Raw genomic sequence first — 23,880 nt, 5'->3', positions numbered from 1 at the left:
ATGATGGAGAAGGCACTAAATACGCGACCAAACAAAAGATGTCTTCATTTACCCTCACACAAAGGACAAACAAGCCTTAGGATTTCCTCCAAGAGTGACAAAGTGCGCTTCTGTGTTGGGGTGGGGTTGGGGGCACACATGTGGCACGCAAATGACGAGTGGTTGGTTACCAGTGAGCCCGACTGTGATGTGGAGAAGCAACATGTGAAACACTTAACCATTACTGCGCTAGATGTTAACTGACTTGGATTTAAATAAAATTTAAAAAATAATAAAAATATGAACACCTCAGTGATTTTAAAGAGAATGAAGAAGTCATGAAATAACTGCAACACAAATGCATTTGATTTTCATCTTTAATACTGAACATTATTGCTTTAGGGAATATTTCTCCCTCAACCAGGAATTGACTGCTAATTACATAAAATATACACATAAAAAAGTAGTTCTCCATTTTCCCAGGGGGGGAAAAAAAAACACCAGTAACTTCTAGAATATTCAAGTGTTTTAAAGTCTTGATCATCTCATTTATTAGCTCTGTAACTTACGTATTTAAATTAAATGTTATTAGACAACCATTACCAATTACAAGTGTAAGGTGCCACTACTGAGTAAATTGATTCTTCCAGGAGTGGATGGATCGATCCCTCCTCCCACCCACTAACGAGGCAGCAACATGGTTAGTTTAATTTTGTAAGTGGATGGTCCGTTGCTGCAAACGCTAATTCTCGTCCCCAGCCCGTGTTTTCGTGTACGTGCGGGAGTTGGTTACACCGCACGGGCGACCTCCCGAACGATCAACAGCAGGACGAGCTAGGCTTGGGCTTGCGGTGCAGACTGACGGTGTCGGTCTGGATCAGGTGGTCTGACCTATCCTCGGTAGCAAGCACTCTTCGAACTGCTTCCTCAAAGGCTGCCGCGACATTCGTGGCATCTTTTGCACTTGTTTCAAAGTAAGGATAGTCGCCGTTGTCCTTGCACCAGGCTTGGGCTTCCTCGGTGGACACCTGCCGTTCGCTTATGTCAATCTTGTTACCCAAAATCACAAAAGGAAAGCTTTCGGGCTCTTTCACGTCTGCGTAGTAGATGAATTCTTTCTTCCAGTTACTCAAGTTCTGGAAGCTTTGAGAATCATCGACACTAAAAGTGAGCAGGCAACAGTCAGAACCTCGGTAAAACGGCGTCCTCAGGCTTCTGAATCGCTCTTGACCGGCCGTGTCCCAAATCTGCATGGTAACAAAATGTCCATCCACCTCCAAATCTTTATTTAAAAATTCCACGCCTATTGTATGGAAGAGCTGGGTATCAAATTTATTGGTCACATATCTGTTCATCAGAGAGCTCTTCCCAACTCCACCATCTCCAAGGAGAATCACTTTAAAAAGCGACGATTTTCCTGCCATTATGACTCTCAAGATCTTTGACTTTAGAACCCTGTAAAATAAAAAGGCACCATTACATTCCTTCCGACCCGCATGTTGCCACGCACGAGCGGACAGATGTCCGCGCGAGGGAAACAGAACGCAGAGTCCCCACTCCTTTCTGCACAGAAAGTCATCGGGTATCAAGAGCGGTCACGTACTGAGCGCTCAAGCGCGTACCAGGCACAGCCCTACCGCCGCTCCCTACGGCGGTGAGGACTCGTTCTTCCCCGCCCTCTCAGGTCGCAGCTGACCGAGGCGGGCACTCGAAGCCAACGGCCACCCCGAAGACCTTGCTCTCAACCATTCCCCTCTCCTCACTTTAAGCCCTGCCACCGCGTGTTAGATGCAGGAGGAGACCGAAGCAGGCAGGTGTCCGTGACAACTTCCAAGGGCCCTCTGCTGGCACAGTGACGGTTTTGCCGATGGCTTTCGTCTTGTGCCAGGGGTTTCCTCAATGACCTCCCCTTTCTCTCTTCCAATGCTATCCCCATAGAAGCCGGTAACCAGGAAACCAGAGACAGAAGCGGACTGATCTTGCTGTGAACAAAAATAAGCCATCGACCGAGTAAATGGACTCCATTCTTTTCGTTAGGAACGCTATTTGGAGTTTGCTAACATTAATGTCAGCAGGAATGTTTTTTTTAAGTGTTTTATTTTGAGAGAGACAGAGACAGTGCAAGTGGGGGAAGGGCAGAGAGAGAGGGAGAAAGAGAGAATCCCAAGCAGGCTCCTTGTTGCCAGCCAAGAGCCTGACGCAGGGCTCGAACTCACGAAACTGTGAGTCTAAGATCATGACCTGACCCAAAACCAAGAGTTGGACGCTTAACTGACTGAGCCACTCAGGCACCCCAGCAGCAATGGAATTTTTTTTTGGAGAGAGAGAGAGAGAGAGAGAGAGAGAGAGAGAAGGCGTAAGTGAGCAAGAGGCAGAGAAAAAGGGAGAGGGAGAGAGAGAGAATCCCACGAAGGGCAGAGAGAGAAAGAGAGACAGAGGGGAAGGGAGGGAGAGAGAGACAGAGGGCGAGAGAGAGACAGTGGGGCTCGAGCTCACCCAATGTGGGACTCGAACGCATGAACCGTGAGATCATGACCTGAGCCAAAGTCAGATGTTCAATGAGTGAGCCACCCAGGCGCCCTGGAATTTAACTCTTTTTATTTATTTGTTTTGAGAGAGAGGGAGAGAAAGAATGAGCTAGGGAGAGGGAGAATCCAATGCAGGCTCCACGCTGTCAACACGGAGAGTGACACAGGGCTCGATCCCATGAACCATGAGTTCATGACCTGAGTTGAAATCAAGAGTCAGACGCTTATATGCTAACTAGTTTGGATATAAATTTAAAAAATAAAATTAATACATAAAAAAAGAGACACTTAACCGACTGAGGCACCCAGGCGCCCGCAGCAATAGAATTTTTAATAGCATATCGTCATCTAGCACATTCTGCCCACAAGACTCATTTGGGCAGTTCCAACTCCTAATAAATGTGAACCTGGGCTGCCACTCATGTGTTCTGAGAGGGAATGAAATAAACCTTAAACAAAAATGTGGTGCTCTGCACACCCTTCTGGGGAAGCCCAGGTTCAGGACTAAAGCTCTCCCAGCAGCCTGTGTGGGGTGGGATTTCAGATGGCCATTTACAGATGGCTACTTTTTTTAAATTTTTTTTTAATATTTATTCATTTTTTGAGAGACAGAGTGTGACACAGAGTATGAGCGGGAGACGGGAAGAAAGAGAGGGAGACACAGAATCCGAAGCAGGCTCCAGGCTCTGAGCTGTCAGCAGAGCCCGACGCGGGGCCGGAACTCACGAACCGTGAGATCATGACCTGAGCCGGAGTCGGACGCTCAACTGACTGAACCACCCAGGCGCCCCTACACATGGCTACTTTTAAGTGCTGCCAGAAGCACTGTTCCTATTAAGGGCTGTTTTCATTCTTTATTATGGAAAATTTCAAACATACACAACATTTCTGAATAATGAGAATATAAATGAAACTCTGTGGATCCTAAACCTAGCTTCACCAATTATCAACTTATGGCAAATACTGTTTCTTCCAAAACTCCCCATTCTCCCTTCTCCCCAGTGATTTTAAATCAAATTATATCATTTAATCTGTAAATATTTTACTATTACATAGATTTTAAGTATATATATATATATATTTTAATGTTTATTTCTTTTTGAGAGACAGAGATAGAGAACAAGCAGGGGAGGGGTAGAGAGAGGGGGGACAGAGGATCGGAAGCAGGCTCTGTGCTGACAGCAGCAAGCCAGATGCAGGGCTCGAACTCACAAACCGCGAGATCATGACCTGAGCCGGAGTCTGATGCTCAACCGACCGAGCCACCCAGGTGCCCCGTGGCTTTTAAGTATATTAAAATTTGTAAAAGAAGACCACCTATGAAGCAGCACTAACAAATCTTCTTCCATCTGCACCATCCAGTACGGCAGCCACTAGCCACATGTGGCCACTGAGCACTTGCCGTGTGGCTGAAAGGAATGAGGAACTGAATTTTAATTTTTTTAAATTTTTTATTAAAAAAATTTTTTTAATTGTTTATTTTTGGAGGGGGGAGAGGGAGAGAGGGAGAGGGGGGAGACGGGGCAGGGGGGAGGGGGGAAAGGGGGGTATAGGGGGAGAGGGGAAGTGGCGGGGGGACCATAGCGCGGCTATTTCGAGTCTTAGTTTTTTTAGTGCTTGGCGTTTTCCTTTCATTCTCTAAGGGAGGGAGAGGGGGAGGGGGGAGAGGGGGAGGGGAGAGGGGGAGAGGGGGGAGAGGGGGAGGGGAGAGGGGGAGAGGGGGGAGAGGGGGGAGAGGGGGGAGGGGGAGAGGGGGAGAGGGGGAGACCAAATCTAAAGCAGGCTCCAGGCTCTGAGCCGTCAGCACAGAGCCCAACGTGGGGCTCAAACTCACGAACCGTGAGATCACGAACTGAACCGAAGTCACACGCCCAACCGACTGAGCCACCGAGGTGCCCCGAATTTTAATTTTTTTTTTAAAATGTAACTGATTTGAATAGCCACATTTAAAGACACAATGACTGTAGTGGCCAGTACAGTTCTGGAGCAAAAATGGTCACTAACATGAAAGTGGATACTGGGGATCCCTCAATGGGAAGGTAATGAAGACATGAACAATAATGGTTAAACTGACTAGGATGAATCTGCAAAATCAGTGCAGTAAACATTATCTGGCTATCTCCTGGTTATGTGCAAATGTGAGCCGGTATTATGAAATTAAACGCTTCCTGTAATGTGTAAGAATTCTGCGCTCCCAACTACATGTTACATGATTCTGGTAAAACCTGTAGCAACCTGTCCCTCTTACTGGTTCTTTACATTTCTACTAATTACCACTACAACTGATACAATTTAAACCGGCCAACAAAACTGTGAGGCAATCGGAGTACATACCTCTTGGAGACGTTTTTGACTTCAAAGGATCACTCTGCTCAAAGCTCAAACTAGGTTGGTGTTAGAGGGGAAACTGAGACAGTCTCAAGGCCCGCCGCCCACCCCCCCACCCCCCCATCCCCGACACATGTATAAATCGGTCCCTTGGCTTAATTCTTTGCAATCCTGCCTAAACAGTTTCGATTTATAGAAAAAAGACTAACAAAACCAAAAATGCACACCAGCTATTCTGACATGGGGAAAGCGTTGGGCTAATGCCCCATCCTTAACGTTCCTCGGTGGTTCTCCAGACATTCGGATCGGAGTCCAACTTCTAAGACAAGACACCTAGCCTGGCTCCCCATCTTTGGCTTCAGTCATCTGGAAATGCACGGTCGGGTGGAACTGAAATTCCATTCCACTCGCTCGGCTCCCAGGCTCTCCCTTGCCTCTCGCCCCGGCTCACGCTGCTTCCTCTGCTGGTGACCCTGCCCCACTTCACCCCAACCACCTCGGAACCACGCGGCACCGCCACCACCTACACTGGGAACCTTCCCCGGAGGCCCCCATCCCGACCGAGGTTGTTCCTTTCACAAGATTTCCAAGACACGTGAACACAAAAGTCCCACGCTGTGGTATGAGGACGTAAGAGATGTGCGTGATTCCCAAAGACCATTCATCCCAGTATTCGAGTAAGTCTCCAATTACCTTACCAGACACAAAGTTTTACCGCACGGCATTCATTGAATTGTTAGGATCTCCACATCGAATTATAAACCAGACGGTGCAATCTAACAACCTCCACCCCGGTGACCGGTTGCACGTATCTACCAAATTAAGCCTTAGAAATTCCTTGCGATTTGCCATTTATCACTTTATCAGGATACTCTGACACAGTTCTTTTCTTTTTTCGTAATAATGTAGGATCTCCTAGTTTGTGCCATTACTCTGATTAAACAAATTTGGGGGATGCTGGACCCACGCACCAGGAAGGAGGGTACGAGTCTGTACATTTCCCACGTTATGATCTGGGGCCTCCTGGATATCCTACTTGCAAGTATGCTGGCATTCGCTAAAACAACTAAGCTATATACAGCCATTTCTGATTCTCACTGTACAGTTGTCTACAGGCATACACGTGATACAGATAATTATATAAACTATCTTCTTTCCCACTGAATCAAACAAAAGCTAGCTTCAGACAAGCTACACAAGAACATAACCATAATTGGCTTACAGACCCTAAAACTGTCCCTTTTCTTTTCCAAAAATAGTAAAATGCTTTGAAACTTCAGTATAAGCTGAATGAATAAAGGTATACTGTTATGTTATTTTCAGAACTCACCTGAAAACGTAATGTGAAGTCTTTTATACGTCCCAGTTTGGAATGACTGCCCCAGGGCAATAATAATAATCCTCACCAAGGTTAAAACATGACTTTAACAATTCAGCTAAATTCGATAAAGAAACCTGAATAAGAAAGCATATTACACAGGTCATAAATGTTACCTTAATTGTTCAGTTCAAGCAGCATCATTATCTGCAAAGAAAAAATTAGGAAGCTCACCTTAGCAATGCACTTTCAATTTGCTTTCATAGTTTTAAGAGTAAAAACAAAAACTAAAATGTAAATAAATATCTGGCTGTATTAGCAGCTAGATTCTTCATTTAAAAGGAAGACCAGCAGTGGGGTGCCTGGGTGGCTCAGTCGATTAGGCGTCTGACTTCGGCTCAGGTCATGATCTCACGGCTTGTGAGTTCGAGCCCCGCGTCGGGCTCTGTGCTGACAGCTCGGAGCCTGGAGCCTGTTTCAGATTCTTTGTCTCTCCCTCTGTCTCTACCCCTCCCGGCTCGCACTCTGTCTCTCTCTCTCCAAAATAAATAAACATAAAAAGAATTTTTTAAAGAGCCTACATCTAACAAAAATAAAATAAAATATAAAATAAAATAAAAGGAAAACCACACCTGAAAGCTGTCCATGACCTTTCTCAGCCTAAAAAAAAAATCCTAGAATCAATATTACACTTTAATCATCATTCTTTCAAGAAGTTTTTTGCCTACCCACCCTTCTTTTCAAAGTTTCACACTCAGACAACTATAAAATTTTATTAGGATGAAAATGTAAAATATTTCACTCATTCTTCAAAACTTGCCCAAATTTTGAGGGGCTTAGAATATAACCCTATTTCAAAGAATTAAATAAACTGAGCACAAACAAGGGGAAAAAAAGGGTCTCGAGGGGGAGGCGCACCAATGCGACACCGGCAATGCTGGGCTAAGGCTAAGGCAGCGCATTGTCCAGAAGCTTCTGGACAGCCAAGGCAGAGGGGAAAACTTTCCCGCAACAAAATCTAGCCCACCATCAGAACGGAGAACAGCTCCTGGCACAGAGGCCAAGGGTACACACCCCGGGCCAAGCTACGTGCCCTCCTGAAGCTCACGGGACAATGGCCACAACAGTACCCACCTCCTAGGACCGTTGGGAAGAGTCACTGGGACATGGACAAGGGAAAGGCGTTTCACCAAAGTGCCAGGCTCATGATAGGAGCACAGGAAGTTTCTGTGGAACAAACACAAGAAGAAGTCTTCACAGGAGGTTTTAAGGAAAGGTTGGTTTCTTCCACGACCATCTCTCGCATCAAATTGCGCTAAGAGCCCCGGGCAGAACAAATAAAGAGGATTATGCAGGCAAACACAAGGAAGCCCTAGAGACCAAATTCAATGTGAAGGTTTCGGAGTGATGGCCTGCCTATGCGAAGCTGGGCTAGCGCACCAGCCTCTCTTGATCTAAACCAAAAGTTTTACACCCCCCACACACATCTTTTTTAAGCACAGGGCATCTTTGTGGAACTTACAGACAGCAGCTCGTAACTTATCAATGCCATCAACAAATAAATGAGACTCTACAAAATGCGGACATCTGGGGTTCAAGATACAATAACGACAGCAACAACAAGCACAACAGCCAACACGGACGAAGCTCGTAAGCCATTTACTCCGCTTCACTGCAGCCATTCTCAAGTAGTGTCCCTATGCCTACATCACAGAATAGGACACCAACTCAGAGAGGTCTGCGACCTTGCTTGAGGTCACACAGGTAGGAAAAGATGGGGAGGGAGATCTCAAGGCAGCTGACTTACTCACCCCTTAGGTACAGCTGCCTTTGCAGTTATATGCGAGGGTTTCCTGTTACCTGTTGGAATGTTAGCTGCAGGTGGAATGAAAATAAGCAGCTGCAGAGCTAAGGGTCTTTCACCTGTTTGCTTTATTTCAACAGCTGCACAAAAACAAGTTAACCTGGGCGCGGCGGGGGGGGAGGGGTTGTCAGTCGGTTGAGCGTCCCTCTTGATTTTGGCTCAGGTCATGATCTCATGGGGTTCATGGGATCGAGCCCCATGTCGGGTTCCGTGCTGACGGCGTGGAGCCCGCTTGGGATTCTCTCCCTCCCTTCTCCGCCCCTCCCCCGCCCCCACACGTGCACACTCTCAAAATAAATAAACCTTAGAACAAAACAGGTTAACCTGACAGACTAGGAGTATTCAATCCATTAGCATGTGATATAAATAAAGCGCATCTAACCGTGGCTAAGTTTTAACAGAGTTTCAGTAGTTTAATCATGTTTTGAATGACATGTCTGCAGAACTCTGAAGCATCTCCCCAGAAGTTCCATGGAACGAGCGGGAAAGCAGTTTTTCAGCAAGCACTTAGTGGGGCCTCCCGCGTGCCAGACACTGAGGATGGGGCCATACCTAGTCACTGCCTTGTGCAACCTGGGGTTGGGGGAAGTGACAGCCTGCACGCAAACCCGTATGCGTTACAACGTGGCAAGACCCACAAATGAAAGGTACGTGGTAGACAGTGCAACTGTTCCTCCTCAACCAAAAACCGAAGCACGGCTTAGACAGTGTGGGGGGTTCTGCCCAGAGTCCCCCTCGGTGAGGGGCACACGCCGTGTGCACACCTGTGGCTCCCTCAGGCCCAGGCCCCACGTGTGACATGTCAGGGGGCCACACGTGATCCCAGGCGCTGGGGGACTTCATTTCCATACACCACCATCCTGTGATGCCGCCAGCCGCGTCGCCCGCTGCTCAGAGACTCAAGGCCAGAGGGAAACTGGTGTGTTCAAGTGCGTTAGAGCCTCCCCGCCAGTTTCCAGGGTGAGCTCTTCCCGAGCCACGTCTCAGTGATCGTTTTGGCCACATGCTGGTACTCAGAGCGCAGCCTCACCACGCTCTGATTCTGCCGCAGGGGCATCTGATCCAGGGTAAGTGGGTCTGATCACAGGCTAAGCTCAGCAGCAGGAGGAGAAAACTTCAGAAAGGTGGAGGGGGCCGCGGGGCCGAGGCAGCCTGGCCCAGCGGCTTCAGGCAGGGCCTGGGAAGGGTTTCTGCCGCCACCCTCACAACGACGACAGCACCGAGACAGCTCCGGCAGCGGGCCACCTGATGGGACATGGAGTCCACAAAGGTAAGTGGCTGAGGGGAGGGGAAGAGGACGGCCTCGGGTAGAGCTTCAGTGGATGCCCTTAGATCCCTCGACTACCGATGGCACCGGCCGGCTCTGGGACTGCAAACTGGCTTTCGTGCCTTGCGGGGGATCCTGTAGCAAAACGTTCACACCGAGGCTTTGCGCCTCACCTCGCTCCCTCTGAACTCTTCCTCTTGCTCCTTAAGTCGTGCTCACCCCTGTAGACGCAGCTCATCCCCCACCGAAGCCACCTCCCCCACATTCCTAAGACCCTGCACAAACCTCCAAGTGCAGAGGTAACGATGCTGAGATCGCCATGCCCACATGCCTAATAAAAAGGAATCACACTCTCTAAAACGGTTCGGTTTTGTGGAAACGCATTATACCATCATAAAAATGCCCATACTTTCCCCCGAGTTATCAATTTTCTCAACTATAGCAAAAAATATATCCCTATACTCTTCTCAAATCATCTTAAAAAGAAAAAAAAAACTTGCAAAAATGTGAACGGTACGGCAAATGCCGATGCCCTAAACGCCTAACTGGGGGTGTCCTGCAGCCCCGAGGAAGCACGGGGACGCGGGACGGTTAGAAACGGGCTACTGCCGAGAGAGAAAATAGCACGCGCACCGCCATCACACCATATAGAAGCTTACAGTTTATATGAAAGTCTGCAAGAAAACCCAGACCATCAATACTGAGTTCAAGCTTCAAAGTTTCGATTTGATTGCAAAGTCACTTTTTTTATCAAAAGTATCTTTTTAAAGCTTCATTTTCCCTTAAAGCCTAACCTTGACTGTATGCTGCGATTAAAATGAAACGGAAATCATTTTCTTTTAAATTTTCTTCAGGGGCGCCTGGGTGGCGCAGTCGGTTAAGCGTCCGACTTCAGCCAGGTCACGATCTCGCGGTCCGTGAGTTCGAGCCCCGCGTCGGGCTCTGGGCTGATGATGGCCCAGAGCCTGGAGCCTGCTTCCGATTCTGTGTCTCCCTCTCTCTTTGCCCCTCCCCCGTTCATGCTCTGTCTCTCTCTGTCCCAAAAATAAATAAACGTTGAAAAAAAAAAATTTAAAAAAAAAAAATAAATTTTCTTCAAATACTGCTATCCACCAGACCTCAAGTACAATGGCTTCCTAAATTTTTCTGTAACTCAGGTTATATTAAAAAATAACTCGATGACACAAAAAACAAAAGGAAAAAAGATAAACTGAACTTCACCAAAATTAAACTTTTTAATTTTTTTTTAAAGCAGGCTTTATGACCAGCGTGGAGCCCAAAACAGGGCTTGAACTCATGACCATGAGATCAAGACCTGAACTGACATCATGAGTCAGGCGCTTAACTGACTGAGCCACCCAGGCACCCCTCAAAATTTAACATTTTTGTGCTTCAAAGGACACTATCCAGAAAGTGAAGACAACCCACAGAATGGGAGAAAACATTTGCAAACCACGTACCTTATAAGAGACTTGTATCCAGAATATATAAAGAACTCTTACAACTCATCAGTAAAAAAAAAAAAAAAAAAAAATTTTTTTTTTTTTAAATGGGCAAAAAACGGTCAACATCATTAGCCAGTAGGGAAATGCCAATCAAAACTACAATGAGACATCACTTCATACCACCAGGATGGCCACAATCAAAGAGACAGACAATAACAAGTGTTGAGGAGGAGGATGTGGAGGAACTGGAACCCTCATACACGGCTGGTGGGAACGTAAAATGGTGCAATAATGGAAAACAGACCAGCAGTTCCTCAAAAAGTTAAACATAAAGTGGGGCACCTGGGTGGCTCAGTCAGTTGAGCATCCAACTTCGGTTCGGGTCATGATCTAGTAGTTCAAGAGTTCGAGCCCCACCTCCGGCTCTGTGCGGACAGCTCAGAGCCTGGAGCCTGCTTCAGGGTCTGTGTCTCCCTCTCTCTCTGCCCCTCCCCTGCTCGTGAAATGAAAACATAGTCCACACCAAGACCTGTACATGAAGGTTCACAGCAACATTATTCATAATAGCCAAAAAGTGGAAACCATTCAAATGGCCCTCAACTGAATGGATAATCAAGTGTGGTGTATCCATACAATGGAAGATTAACCAGCCATAAAAATGAAGTACTGATACAGACAACAATGTGGATGAACCTCAAAAACAATATAATAAGTGAAAGAAGCCAGACACAAAAGGCCTCGTATTACATGATTCCATTTATATGTCACGTTCACAATAGGTAAATCCATGGACAGAAAGCAGATTCGTGGTTCCAGGAAATGGGAGTGGAGAGGTAAATGGGGAGTGACTGCTAATGGTATGGGGATTCTTTTTTTTTTTTTGGGGGGGGGTGGATATCCCGGAATTAGTGGTGAGAGCTGCACAAGTTTGTGAATATACTAAAAGCCAATGAATTGTATACATTAAAAGGGTAAATTGTATGCTATGTGACTTATATCTAAAGAATAGTTAACTAGAATTTAAATAAGAATTTGGAAGAAAAAGAAACTATAGTATGCATATGACCTAAGAATTAGCAATAAGACCCTAAAATCAGATTTATGCAAAGCCACAAAGGATCTCTTTGTCCCTTCAGCAGTGTCCTTTTAAAGAAACCAGTTATGCACACAATAGGTCCCTTAGGGCTACAATACCAAGTACTGGCACAAACACACTTGTATACAGCACACATTACTCTGAATGGGAAAATGGAGAAGTAGGTCATGGCAGGAAAGAAAATGAACCATGTTTTTGGAAGAGCCCTCAAAACTAAAGGTAAAAAAGAGAGCTTTGTATGTCAACCCTTTTCTTTTTACAACACGATTTTTCCCATTTTTCTGCTGTGTACTTTCTTATCTTAACTATCAGTTGTTTATTAAGGGCAGTTTATCGGCAGTACCATTTTCGCGGGCCTGTCCCAACCCCTTGCTGGTTTCCGAAGCCATATACTACAATAAGGGGGGGGAGGGTCAGATCCAAGCCCGGAGAATATCTAAATCTCCACTAGGAATGCCTGCAGGGATTAAAGGCAGACATGTTTTTCATTGTTTGTAGATCTAACTGCTTCCATCCTAAACAGATAACTAACCCCATTTATTTCTTCATTATTATTATTAAATAAAGGTTTTGAGCATGGCATCCACAGTGCCATCCAACCTCACTTACAAGCATGTCCCAGTTATATCCCTACAAGTCACTGTCCCCACACCCTTCAGAGGCATTTGCAGTTTACCTTGCCTGGGAGTTCCCTCCCTACACCTACAGAGCTATGAAAATCCTAGTCACGCAAAGGCTTCGTTCAGATCACCTCACCCAAAAAGCCCGCTGTGGCCCCAAAAGCCTAATGGTTCTCTTCGCCATCCCCACCGGATTACAGCTTTCACTCACACCCTAACCACTGTCAGTCTCATATCTGTCTCTTTCCTAACTACAAACTCAACTCCCTGGGAGGGACACACAACACCTAATTCCATCCATTCATTTGTCCTTTCTTGGTTCTGCAACATCTCGTACAAAACTTTACATGGGGTGAGGTAGCAAATAAAGGCAAAATCGAGAACAAAGAGTAAATTACTTCCTCCTTTATTCTCGTTATTCTATTCTTATTCTTCTAATCGTACTTTCCACACTTAACAATTCTTTGTTTCTCTATTCAATCAGTTCTTCCCCCATTCTATTTTTGAAGTCTGTTACACTGTGTGGGAAGGGACCAAAAAATGGATTCTTACTTGCAAGTCTAACAAAAACGCCACTTTAAAATAAGTACTTCTGACTGCAACAGGGAGCTGGTGAACATTAAAAAACAACGTTCCTCTAATAAGCGGCCAAAAGGAGAGTAGGCTGGGTTTGTGAACTGCTCTTCTCAAAATTTCAGATTTGGAACACATAACACATACTTTGTAACCCCTTGACTAGTTCTCACTTCCAAACACTCAAATTGAATTTATCACTCTTGGTTTAAATTTAGGAACATTTTTTTCCCCTCAAACTCACACATTCCTTTTGCATTTACCCTGAATGTCCTACTTAGACACATACCACTTACTCTGAGGCTGAAAGGAACTAACCCAGGAAACAAAAGCACGGATGATCCCTGAATGATGTCTATTGTCGCTTAGAGCTGTGTTCATTTCCTTGTGGTTTAATATTGGTGTGTCTCACTTAACAGCCTAATTAATCAGTTCCACTCTGTTCCCAGTCTTCCTGGGTTGTCTTGCTGAAATGCATGAGCAAGAAGCAAGCCAAGGAAGTCTCTAAGTCTAATGGGTGCTCTAGCTCTACAGCAACAGGTCGAGACGCACGCACGCACACACGGAAGAATTAAGCAAAATACCGTAGGAAGAGACCAACTTGGAGGCATAACTTGCCAACTGAAATAAATTACCTAGCCGACCACTGAGCCGACCACTGAGCCCAGAGAAAGTGAGAAGGAAAAAACTGTAAACCAAACTACACTATTACGATGCCAGAGCAGCACACCCTGTTCAAAGAACTCGTTTCAATAAGCACTCTTTTTTGAAGATAAGTCCTCTAATTAAACTTCTAAGAAACATATACTCACAATTTTGTTTACAACAAGGCACCCCTGTAGTTAGCTATACAAACTAATCATTAACAGTGGTGGAGAGAGAGCGAGTAGAGGGGAAAGCGAGGTTAAGGAACAAGTCTTCTTAAACCATCCTGAGAACACAGAGCACCGCGGTCGGACGTAACTTTCTGCAACGGGAATATTCTAGAAGTGCACCATCTAATCTGTTGATCATCAAGCACACGTGGCTACTGACCGCTTGAAATGGGACTGGTCTGAGGAACTGAACTTGTCATTTTATTTCATTTTAATTGGTTTAAATTTAAATTGCTACATGAGTATTGGACAGTGTGGGTACAGAGTGCTTACTTGGGAGCCCATGAAGGAGCTGCAGGGGGAAAACGCACCTCCTAGAATGACACGTGAAAACAAGGATGAATGTGTGGACGCAAGCGTGTGCTTCAGCTTTTCTCCGGAAAGAGTACAAAGGGTTTCATCTGATTGTTAAAGGATCTGGAACGATCAATACATGTCCAGATCATTTGTGTGCGCTTTTACATTATATATATACATATATATGCATATGTATGTATCTCTCTGTATGTAGATGTACCTATCTATAGATATATTAACATATTTTTTTAAGGTAAACTCTACCCTCAGTGTGGGGCTCAAACTCACAACCCTGAGATCAAGAGTCACATGCTCTACTGACTGAGCCAGCCAGACACCCCCACATCATTTGTATATCACGTGTGATCCATTTGTGTAACTCCTAACACCCTCCAGACTTTCGTCTTTACTTGGCATCAGCATTTCCCCATGCTCCCCCTCACCTGTGAGACTTTATTAATATTACACTTTGACCATGAACTGTGACAGTTCAGTGAACAGATTTACTCATGGGAAACTGTTAATCCTGGAAGTGAGGATTCTGTTTTGTTCTGTTCTGTTTAATGAGGTCCTGAAAAGGAACACACGTAAATCAACCTGTAATAAGACACTGACCTGTGAAAGGCACTTAAAGTGCTTAATAATAAAGAAAAGAGTAGGGATAGTTGAAGGTTGCACTGTGAGGGGCAGAATTCAAAGACAAAGAAATGGATAAAGGTCACAAGATAGAAATACTGGAAATTCTGGCTAGGTATTTCCGGAAGGAGACTGCATTGTGAAAGAAATGAACTTCAATATGCATGTTAGAAAAATGCATTAAAGCAGCAAAACACAAATTAAATGTGATCTTCAATGATCTGCTGTAACTGAAGAGAACACTGACTGCCTCCTCAAGTCAGATAAGAAACCAGGGGTCTGTAATTTGGAGCAGAAAAGGGTAAGGGCTGGAGAACTCGCCTAGAAGCCCAGGGAAGAGTGAGTACACAAACAATGCCCACAAGACGTGAAGCCACAGCAAAGTAAAACTTCTTGGCTGTTAAGAAATTAAGTAAGAGGAACGGGGATTTCCCAAGATGTATTTCAAGAGGACAGCTATATGTCTAGCATGTAGGACTCAACTAGACTAGAGGCTCCCATTCTGCGGGGGAGTTGGCACCAGGTCAAAAGCAGAAGAAATGGAAGAGCACTGCAGGCGGCTTTCGGGAAAGTTCACTTCATCCCACTTCTCCATCAATCATGCCCCAGTTTGCCCCAACCAAGGTACTGAAGCGGACTTGGCTTACGAAAAGGCTCCCGAGCCCAAACTCACTCTGCCATCAGTATCTGTTTCACCTCTACACCTGACCGCCCCTCTACTCCGCTCCCCCCACACAGGCTGCCAACTTCTCCATCCCCATGAGTGGCAGCAGAAGTGACCAGAGGCCTCCTAAATGCCAGTCCAAGGGCTTCTCCTCAGTCGTCATCCAAACGCCCTAAGGTACATGCAGCCCTAAAGCAAAGAGAAAAGTGCTTCTCTTAGGACTTGGCTATGCACGCTTCCAGAAAACACCTTCACAGTTGACCAGTGTTCCCACAGGAAGCCCACCTAGTAAGCAGTGAATTCTCTCAGATGTAGCCACTTGTCAGGATGTACGTGACATAAAATCTCACAGGGTACTCAAGACTTTGTTTTTAAACAAATAAGGGACCAGAGGCCCAACTGGGAAAGGGTCTTAGGAAGTATCACACCTCTAGCTGGAGGCATAGGTGAGACCCGCAAGTGTTAACCAGGACTCCATTACTGCCTCTGTAAGGTCTACACAGCCTGGCAGTGACCTTGAAAATACTTCCTATTTAATGGTCCATAAAACGCCCCTTAGCTTTCTGCAACTTAGATGGCTCCCTCTTCCAACAAGCTCTTAAAGCAGGTATGTGGCAAGGCGGAAGCCCTTACCTCTTCCCAAACCACTTCTTCCCGTTATAAAACCCAGGGATTCCTGAAGTCCCCCTCCTCAGGACAAGAATTCCAACCCCTTTTATAGTATGTTCGCCTGGTACGCTGATGGCAGTTCAAATTCAACATCTACAAAACCAAGCGAGTTATTTCCCCCACTTCGAAAAATCTCTTTCTTCTTTTGTCTTCTCCGTTCACCCACACAAGAAAGCGTCTACTTCCTCCCCACCTACCGCCATTGTCTTGTTTGCTCAAATAACAAATGCTACGACCATAATATCATTCGCCACCACTATTTACTGAGTATCTACTAGGTACCTGGCATACAGCACCTTCAAATCACCTGCAAGTTGATTTTTTTATGTCAATGTTTTATGTATCGATAAACACAAGTTCACAAAGATTAAGTAACCTCCCCCAGTCTGCTTGAACGGGGCGGGTCTACCACGTGTTCCCTTCACTCCCACCGAATGACAGAAAACATCTAAAAAACATACTAATCCAAAAAGACAAGAGGGAACAACTGTAGACGAGAGCAATGAAATTGGGGTAGGAAGCAAATGTTCCAGTAAATGACAAACTGAAGAGGCAAGGAACCCTAACTGCGGGAGAAGCATCTAGCAATGAGAACGCCCATTCCTGGGGCACACTCCAAGAGGCACAGGCCGGAGAGAAGCACGCCGGCACTTGTGGACGCTTACCGAGACAGGCTGGCCGGGCTGGAAGCACAAGGGTTTGTCCTGAAAGGCCGAAGAGCCCACGGCCACCCGCTCCACACCTAGCGGTTCCCTTCTCCACTAAAGAAGCATGTGCAGCAGAAGATGGGGATAAAGGCATAGGGACAGGGGAAGGAGGGTCAAGGGACAGTCCGCATGGCAACAGGGGCAGGGCAGGCTCTTCTCAATTTCTGCAGGAACCACCGAAGAGCTGAGTGTCTGCAAGGCACCACGCAGGCCGGCGCCCGAGGGGGTTCACGGTTTCCACGTTAGATCGGACATTCCGGTCGAGGACGCCGCTAGCTTTGCAAAGCTGGGTTTTCCAGGGCTGGTGTGATAAAAATCAAGTACTGCTCAAATATTAATGTGGAACAGGATATGAGGGTGGCAGCTGTTTGCTCCAAAACAACAACTTAGGAAACCTCACTTAAGAATACTAGTACTCGGGGGCGCCTGGGCGGCTCAGGTCATAATCTTGCAGTTTGTGAGTTCGAGCCCTGCATCGGGCTCTGTGCTGACGGCTCGGAGCCTGGAGGCTGCTTCAGATTCTGTCTCTCCCTCTCTCTCTGCCCCTCCCCCACTTGCTATCTGTCTGTCTCTCTCGCAAAAATAAATTAACATTTAAAAATTGAAATGAGAGGGGCGCCTGGGTGGCTCAGTCAGTTGAGCGTCCAACTTCAGCTCAGGTCAAGATCTCACAGTCCGTGAGTTCCAGCCCCGCGTCGGGCTCTGTGCTGACGGCTCAGAGCCTGGAGCCTGTTTCGGATTCTGTGTCTGCCTCTCTCTCTGACCCTCGCCCGTTCATACTCTGTCTCTCTCTGTCTCAAAAATAAATACAAAACATTAAAAAAAAATTTTTTTAATTGAAATGAGAATACTAGAACTCATTCCAGATGTTCTGCATTCACCAACGTGTGGTCCTCAAGCAGTTCTTCCACTGTTCTGTTCTGACTTCCGACTAAACCAAGTAGGTATTTTCCAGTATGTCCATCCCATCACAGCGCTGATGAAATACACACGTGTGAAACTGCACAGACCATAGCAGCCGCCTAGCTGCACACGGCAGCCCAATGAGTTCTGACTTTCCTGAACCTGTTACGTCATTTCAACACTCCTCTAAGTGTTCTACACAGCGAGTTCTGGAAAGAAATCTGTAAGGCTTTTTCCAGGCTTCTCGAACACTGATGATGCAACCACTCTTCCGAAAACTACGTTCTGAAAACCACCTTGGACTCTGTACCCAAAAACCGGGTCCAATTCATAAGAACTTGGAATTAAGACAGTTTAGTTTACATTGAACCGCCAGTTCAGTTTGTTGGCTCACACTGCTCCGCAGTCCCCCACAACTGGATAATGAATGTGGCCATGGAATGAAGACGTCAAGTTGTTCCACGCCGATTCTCCGGCCGCGGCCAAACAACAGCATGGACTCGTAAGGCACCGGGCCTTCGACGAAAGTGGCGTCTGTGTCCAGACTCGCCACCCTGAAACGAGCTGGCTTCGGTGAGGCCGGGATGTGAAACCTCGACTGCCTGTTTCATTTCTATCTTTCTTTCAAAATACGAAGCCATGTGTCTCGCGCGGTCACCTTACTTACGCCCATTTACTTCTGGCTGTCCTCTCTATGTTCACCACAGGCAACAGGATTCTAAACCCTGAGTCCGCCGTGGTCACAAATTAACAGTAACGGAAGAATACAGAATGTGGACATACCCAGAGTTCAACTTTCACAACCGTACCATATCAAGATTCACTTTGGGAACCAGATTTCTCTGCCCCCCCCCTGCCCCGCCCCCCGCAGGCCTTACCTCTCCCAGCAGGAGACAGCCAGGCCTCCCCCACCTACTTACACAGCCGGGAGGAGTCCCAGGCCCCCCTCCCTCAGGCATCCTGACCTTACATCTGCATCACAGCTTTCCAAACTCCCGGAGGCGTTTTATGACTTCACACCCCACCCCCCAAATCCCCGAATAAATGTTCTCTCTTGATGACCTACTTAGTCACAAGCCCTGTTTTCCGGCCCTCGGTTTTGACTAACCAATTTATTACCTAGCTAGCTTTCAAGTGAGACGCATTTCCCAAACACATGCACACTTCTATTTGCCTGATTTCCTCCTGCTGCTCAACTAGCAAATTGCCTGAAGCAGAACCACTTGGAAGCCAATCATTTGATGTCTCCACTCGGGTGTCATATAATCTCACAGAGGTTATAAAGCACAACCATCTCATTTTACGAAGAAAGACATGGGGTGACCTAGCTTGGGCAGAGCGGCAGGCCAAGTACAGATGGAGCAAGACTCGTCGGAGGCCGAATGGATGTTCTTCCTGCACCGATTCCTCTTGACCCTTCCCAGAATAAGACCCCTGCGATCAGGAAAGAACGCGGATCCCGGTGTTAGAGCCTGTGTGATAGCAATCACTTTGAGGTGAACACTTCAGCATCCCCTCTGCCCCACTGGAGACAACTCCTGTTAAGAGGCAGAGAAATATACTAACAAAGAACACACTGTCCGGCAGCACGGAGTCAAAAGCAAAGCTACGCACAAAAGACACATGCTGACTGCATGAATAACACTTTCACAGTGATTCCGAAAAGGAGAGCCCAGCCTGTGTGACTCCTCCTCTCAATCACTTACCCCCAAAGTTCACCCAGTAGTTACATCCACCACCAAAATGAAGAGGTATATACTGAAGGGCCCGGTCTTAGACGGGTGTGGTGAAAATGGCTGGAAGACACCAGAAAGAAAACGATGCAAAAGCCATTTTAAAAAATGTCATCATTCCTTTCTTGATTTCAACGATAAAAACGCACGTATAACTGTTGTCTACTAAGGCTAAATCTACGGCAGAATTTTATGCCCAACAAGAATGGCTTCTCGGTTGGATTCTTGTAAATATTCACACGCGGTCAACCTAAAAACCTATCAAAAACGCATCAACTCTTCCCCATTTCATGTAGGTCCACCCCACCATAAATGTCCTTCAGGTACCTGTGTGTGGGTGTGTAGCTATTTTGTTTGTTTTTTTTTTTTTTTGACACCTAGCCCCACCCTCAGGAGCCCAGGCAATAAATTTTGCTCTAGGACAAAGTGAGAACCTGCTCTTACGCTTGTGATTAGACTGTAAGCTTCGCTGAGTTGGGCACTGCCTACTGTCCTTCATATCACCAGCACCTCCGTATCAGTGCCCGACAGATTGCCCATAAACAGACTGTTCACTGACAATTGCAGTAATACGGAAACCAAACCCCTCAGTCTGTTTCAACAGCTCTGAATTGTTCTCAAGTCCTTTTTGACACTTCTGCCTTAAAAAGAAAAGATTCTGCTATCAGAAATTATTTGCTCACAGGGCGCCTGGGTAGCTCAATCAGTTAAGTGTCGGACTCTTGTTATCAGCTCAGGTCGTGATCTCACGGTTATGAGATAGAGCCCTGTGTAAGATACAACATGGAGCCTGCTTGTGACTCTCTCCTTCCTGCCCCTCCCCCGCTTGCATTCGCACTCTCTCTCTTTCAACATAAATAAATAAACGTTTAAAAAAAGGGGGGTGGGGGTTGGGGCACTTGGGTGCCTCAGTGGGTTAAGCGTCTCACTCTTGGTTTCGCACTCAGGTTTGTGAGTTTGAGCCCCACATTGGGCTCCGTGATGACAGTGAGAAGCCTGCTTGGGATTCTCTCTCTCTCTCAAAAATAAACTAAAAAAAAAAAAAAAAAAAAAAGAATATTTTAAAAAAGGGGGAGGGGGGCACTGGGTGGCTCAGTCGGTTAACCGTTCAATTTCAGCTCAGGTCATGATCTCACGGTTCGTAGGTTCGAGCCCTGCTTTGCCAGCTTCCAATTCTGTGTCTCCCTCTCTCTGCCCCTCCCCCACTCATGTGGGTGCGCGCTCTCTCCCCCGCCTCTAAATAAGTAAACATTAAAAAAATCTTTTAAAAAAGAAATTATTTGCTCACTCCTTAATCTTTCAAATGAATGAATAAGCCTCTTGGTTAAGGGAAATCTCTCCAAGTTCTCAAACCTTCCCTACTGCTCTTTCCTAAAATGACGAGGAGGTATCCTCAATAGGAAAATGACACTGCATTGGAAGAACTACAGAAGCGCTGGAATGTGAGCCCCAGGGTTACACAGACTGCTGCAAAGCAGGGTTTCTCACCCCTAGCACTAGTGACATTTGGGGCCAGACCACTGTGTCGCCGAGGGCTGTGCTACGCCCTGCAGGACGCTGGGCAGCACCCGGGCCTGTACCCACTAGATGCCAGCCTCTCTCCCTCTCGGGGGACAACCAAAAATGCCTCCAAGCACTGTCAAATGTCCCCTGGGGTTAGAACTCACTATGGCTGGCTTTGGATCTTGCCCTGCCCTCTCACTACTTGCGTGACCCGGGGAAACAGACCTAACCCTCCTCCACCTCCCAGCAAATTCATCAGTAAAATGGAGCTGACACCACAGAAACGTTGGGAGAATGAAATAAAATGAAGGACGAACACGATTTATACGCACATAACATTCAGTGCCAGAGTGACTGCCCGAGCAATGGTAAGAAACGAGGGGAGGCTAAAAATCAGCTTCTAGAACCAAAGGAACTTGGCCTCAGGCCTCCAGAGTACTGTAGCCCCCACGGGAGGAGTGGCGGGGTTAGGAAGAAACGGAAGAGACAATCGAGGATGGAAAAGAGGAAGGGCACTAAACTATTTCCCCAACTTCCAAGGGAGTCGAGGCCAACGACGCTCTTAGTTTTTCTCTGGTCTACTCTCTCTGACCTCACAAACGACAAACCCCAAATATCCCCAAATCAGAACACTCTCCAAAATAAGTCACCAAGCCAGAAAGTGTTTCGTATAAAGCAAGAGGCATTTACTTCGGTGTCTGCACAGAAATACTGAAAGCACCCAGCGTCTTCGCTTTGGGAATCTACAGACCATAGGGAGAGTTACAGACAAGTCGCGATGATCAATTTCAACAGAAGCTTCTGAAAGAGAAACTACGCACACCCTTCTTAAAAGTCCCCGATTGAACAGTTCTCCGTTTCCTTCATCTCTCCAGTTTGGCTCCACGGAACAGTTTTTGAGATCACAGACAAGTTAGGGATTTTCCATCACGACGGAGCCAGAGACAGACAAACGTGTGAAAACAGTTTCTTTTATTTGAAAAAAAGCAATCAAATGCTACTGATTTTTCTCGGGTCGCTGAAATATTATATAAAGAGCCCGTGGTCACATGACATTTTGGAAACTAGCAGAAAAGTCATTCCTCAAAGGAACCGTGGTCACGGGATGTATCGTCACTTAAAAGGAAAAACAACAACAAAAAGGCGACTAATACCTCCCCAACGATTTGGCCGGCGCTTTAAATTCTCATCTCGCCTCTCCACATACAGGGTTGGAAGAAAGGAACACGATTCTGAAACCTTAGCTTGGCGTCGCCATCAGATAACGCCCTAAACTGCCTCCAGCCCCTAGAAGTGGCTTTATAAACACTGCAAAGCCCTCACCGGACTGGTCTTAACAGCAGGGCAAATGTTCACCGAGGCAGCATGGCAGAGGTCGCCAAATCAAACCGCGCGAGCGCCTTTGCTTCGTCTACATTAATCCTTCGGGGGTACGGTTTGGTCTTGCGTGGCCTGGGGTGTGTGCACGGGTGTCCCCGAAGGGTCGGGGGAAAGGCTGGCGTTCTGTTGTGTGTCCCGGGAGGAATGGGCGTATTTCCCCGCGCGCGCGCGTCTCCCCACGGGTTGTGTGTGCGCCCGTCTCCCCCCCGCCCCACCCGGCCCCGGGTACGTGTGTACGTGTCTCTCTCCCTGGCTGTTTGGGTCTGTGTGCGCCCCGGGTGTTTGTGGATCGCTCTTGCCCCGGGTGTGTGTGCGTGTGTCCCCGTGCGTCTTCCAGATGTTTGCGCGTCTCTCCGTGGGTCCCCGCGCGCTAGGGTGTGTGTCCCTCTCCCCGGGTCGTGTGGGTGTGGGAACTCGTCTTTTCTCCTGCGTCAGTCCACTAGGAGCCAGGAGGCAAAAAGCCGTCCCCGTCCCGGGACCGACGCCCGCCCCGCGGCTCCGCTCAGCGCGCGCCCCAGCTGCCCGAGGGCCAGGCCGCACTCGGGGCGCACGGGCCCCCCCCGCCCCGGACCCTGACGCGGGCGCCCCCGGCCCCCGGCCCCCGCCCCGAGGGGCGTTCGCGCTCCGCTCACCTCGTGGCCACGCAGAGGACGCCCGGGAGCTCGCGGCCGGCCCGTCCAGATGCAACGAGGAGGGAAAGTCGGGGACGGGTGGGCAGGAGGCGGCGGCGCTGCCCGGGTCCGACTCCGGCGGCTCACGTCCAGCACCAAGGGAACAACATGGCGGCGGGCCGGGGCGGGGCCCGGGGAGGCGGGGCCTCGAGGCCGCGGTACGCCCCGCCCTCACCTTCGCTCCCCGACCGCCTGTCCCCTGGCTCAACCGTGGTTTCCCCCGCCCCCCCTCCGGGATCGGCCGCTCCTCGTGTGCTCGGCTGCGTTCCAGCGAGAGAGGGCACGGAATCCTAGTTATCTTTAGAAGTTTACTAACGTGGGCATAAACAGATCGCATCAGCACAATCGGGCTTTTGTGATTACCGTAAGAAAACGAGTGTGCAAACGGCTGGATGGAAAATGGAAACAGCTGTGATATTGTGGCCTAACAGGCATCGTTAAAATTAAATTTAAAACTTCTCCGTAATCTTGTTAAAATGCTGCCTCTGTTAGCTCTAAATATAAAGCAGCAGTGGGCAAAGGCTGTATTGGAAAAGCTTCTTCTCAGTTCCTCACTTTATGTATGGAGTTGAGTGCATCGCTCTTAAGATACATGTCCCTGGAGACCCGAGGGACCTTTCAGTGACCTCTCAATATATTTCGTGGGGTGGATTTAGTTTGTTTATATCGCAAGAGAAGGGCCTCACTTTTATGATTTGCTGGGCCCACAATCATGAAATAACCTCTGGCTTTTTAGGGAGTCACTTCCAGGTAAACGATCTAATGTAGTCTTTTCATTCAGCAGTAGAAAAAGTATATTTAGGAGAGTTTCTTGCAAGTATAAA

At 47.3% G+C, this 23,880-nt stretch overlaps 1 protein-coding gene across 6 annotated transcripts; it reads right to left on the bottom strand.

The window, feature by feature from the left end:
* Window positions 1–338: 338 nt before the first annotated feature.
* On the bottom strand, window positions 339–23,154 carry RAB9A (RAB9A, member RAS oncogene family). 6 transcript variants are annotated; one of them, XM_030305390.1, is made up of 5 exons: window positions 23,018–23,154; window positions 19,476–19,565; window positions 7,288–7,380; window positions 6,166–6,290; window positions 339–1,434 (listed from the first exon to the last, which is right to left on the bottom strand). In XM_030305390.1, exon 5 carries the CDS (start codon window positions 1,401–1,403, stop codon window positions 798–800), a length of 606 nt encoding a protein of 201 aa, XP_030161250.1. In that variant the 5' UTR covers window positions 1,404–1,434; window positions 6,166–6,290; window positions 7,288–7,380; window positions 19,476–19,565; window positions 23,018–23,154; the 3' UTR covers window positions 339–797. The 6 variants fall into 6 exon arrangements, with proteins under 6 accessions (XP_030161250.1, XP_030161252.1, XP_030161249.1 ...); XM_030305392.2 differs by lacking the exons at window positions 6,166–6,290; window positions 19,476–19,565 and adding exons at window positions 6,330–6,360; window positions 6,786–6,813; XM_030305389.1 differs by lacking the exon at window positions 19,476–19,565 and adding an exon at window positions 6,786–6,813.
* Window positions 23,155–23,880: the final 726 nt, after the last annotated feature.

The sequence above is a fragment of the Lynx canadensis genome, chromosome X (genome assembly GCF_007474595.2).
Source record: "Lynx canadensis isolate LIC74 chromosome X, mLynCan4.pri.v2, whole genome shotgun sequence".
NCBI lineage: Eukaryota > Metazoa > Chordata > Mammalia > Carnivora > Felidae > Lynx > Lynx canadensis.
The sequence above is the reverse complement of the archived record's forward strand: the minus strand, read 5'-3'. Positions and strand labels throughout refer to the sequence as shown.

What these genes read in the sequence shown, in the direction of transcription:
- RAB9A (XM_030305390.1), bottom strand. Translation starts at nt 1,403, where the DNA reads ATGGCAGGAAAATCGTCGCTTTTTAAAGTGATTCTCCTTGGAGATGGT.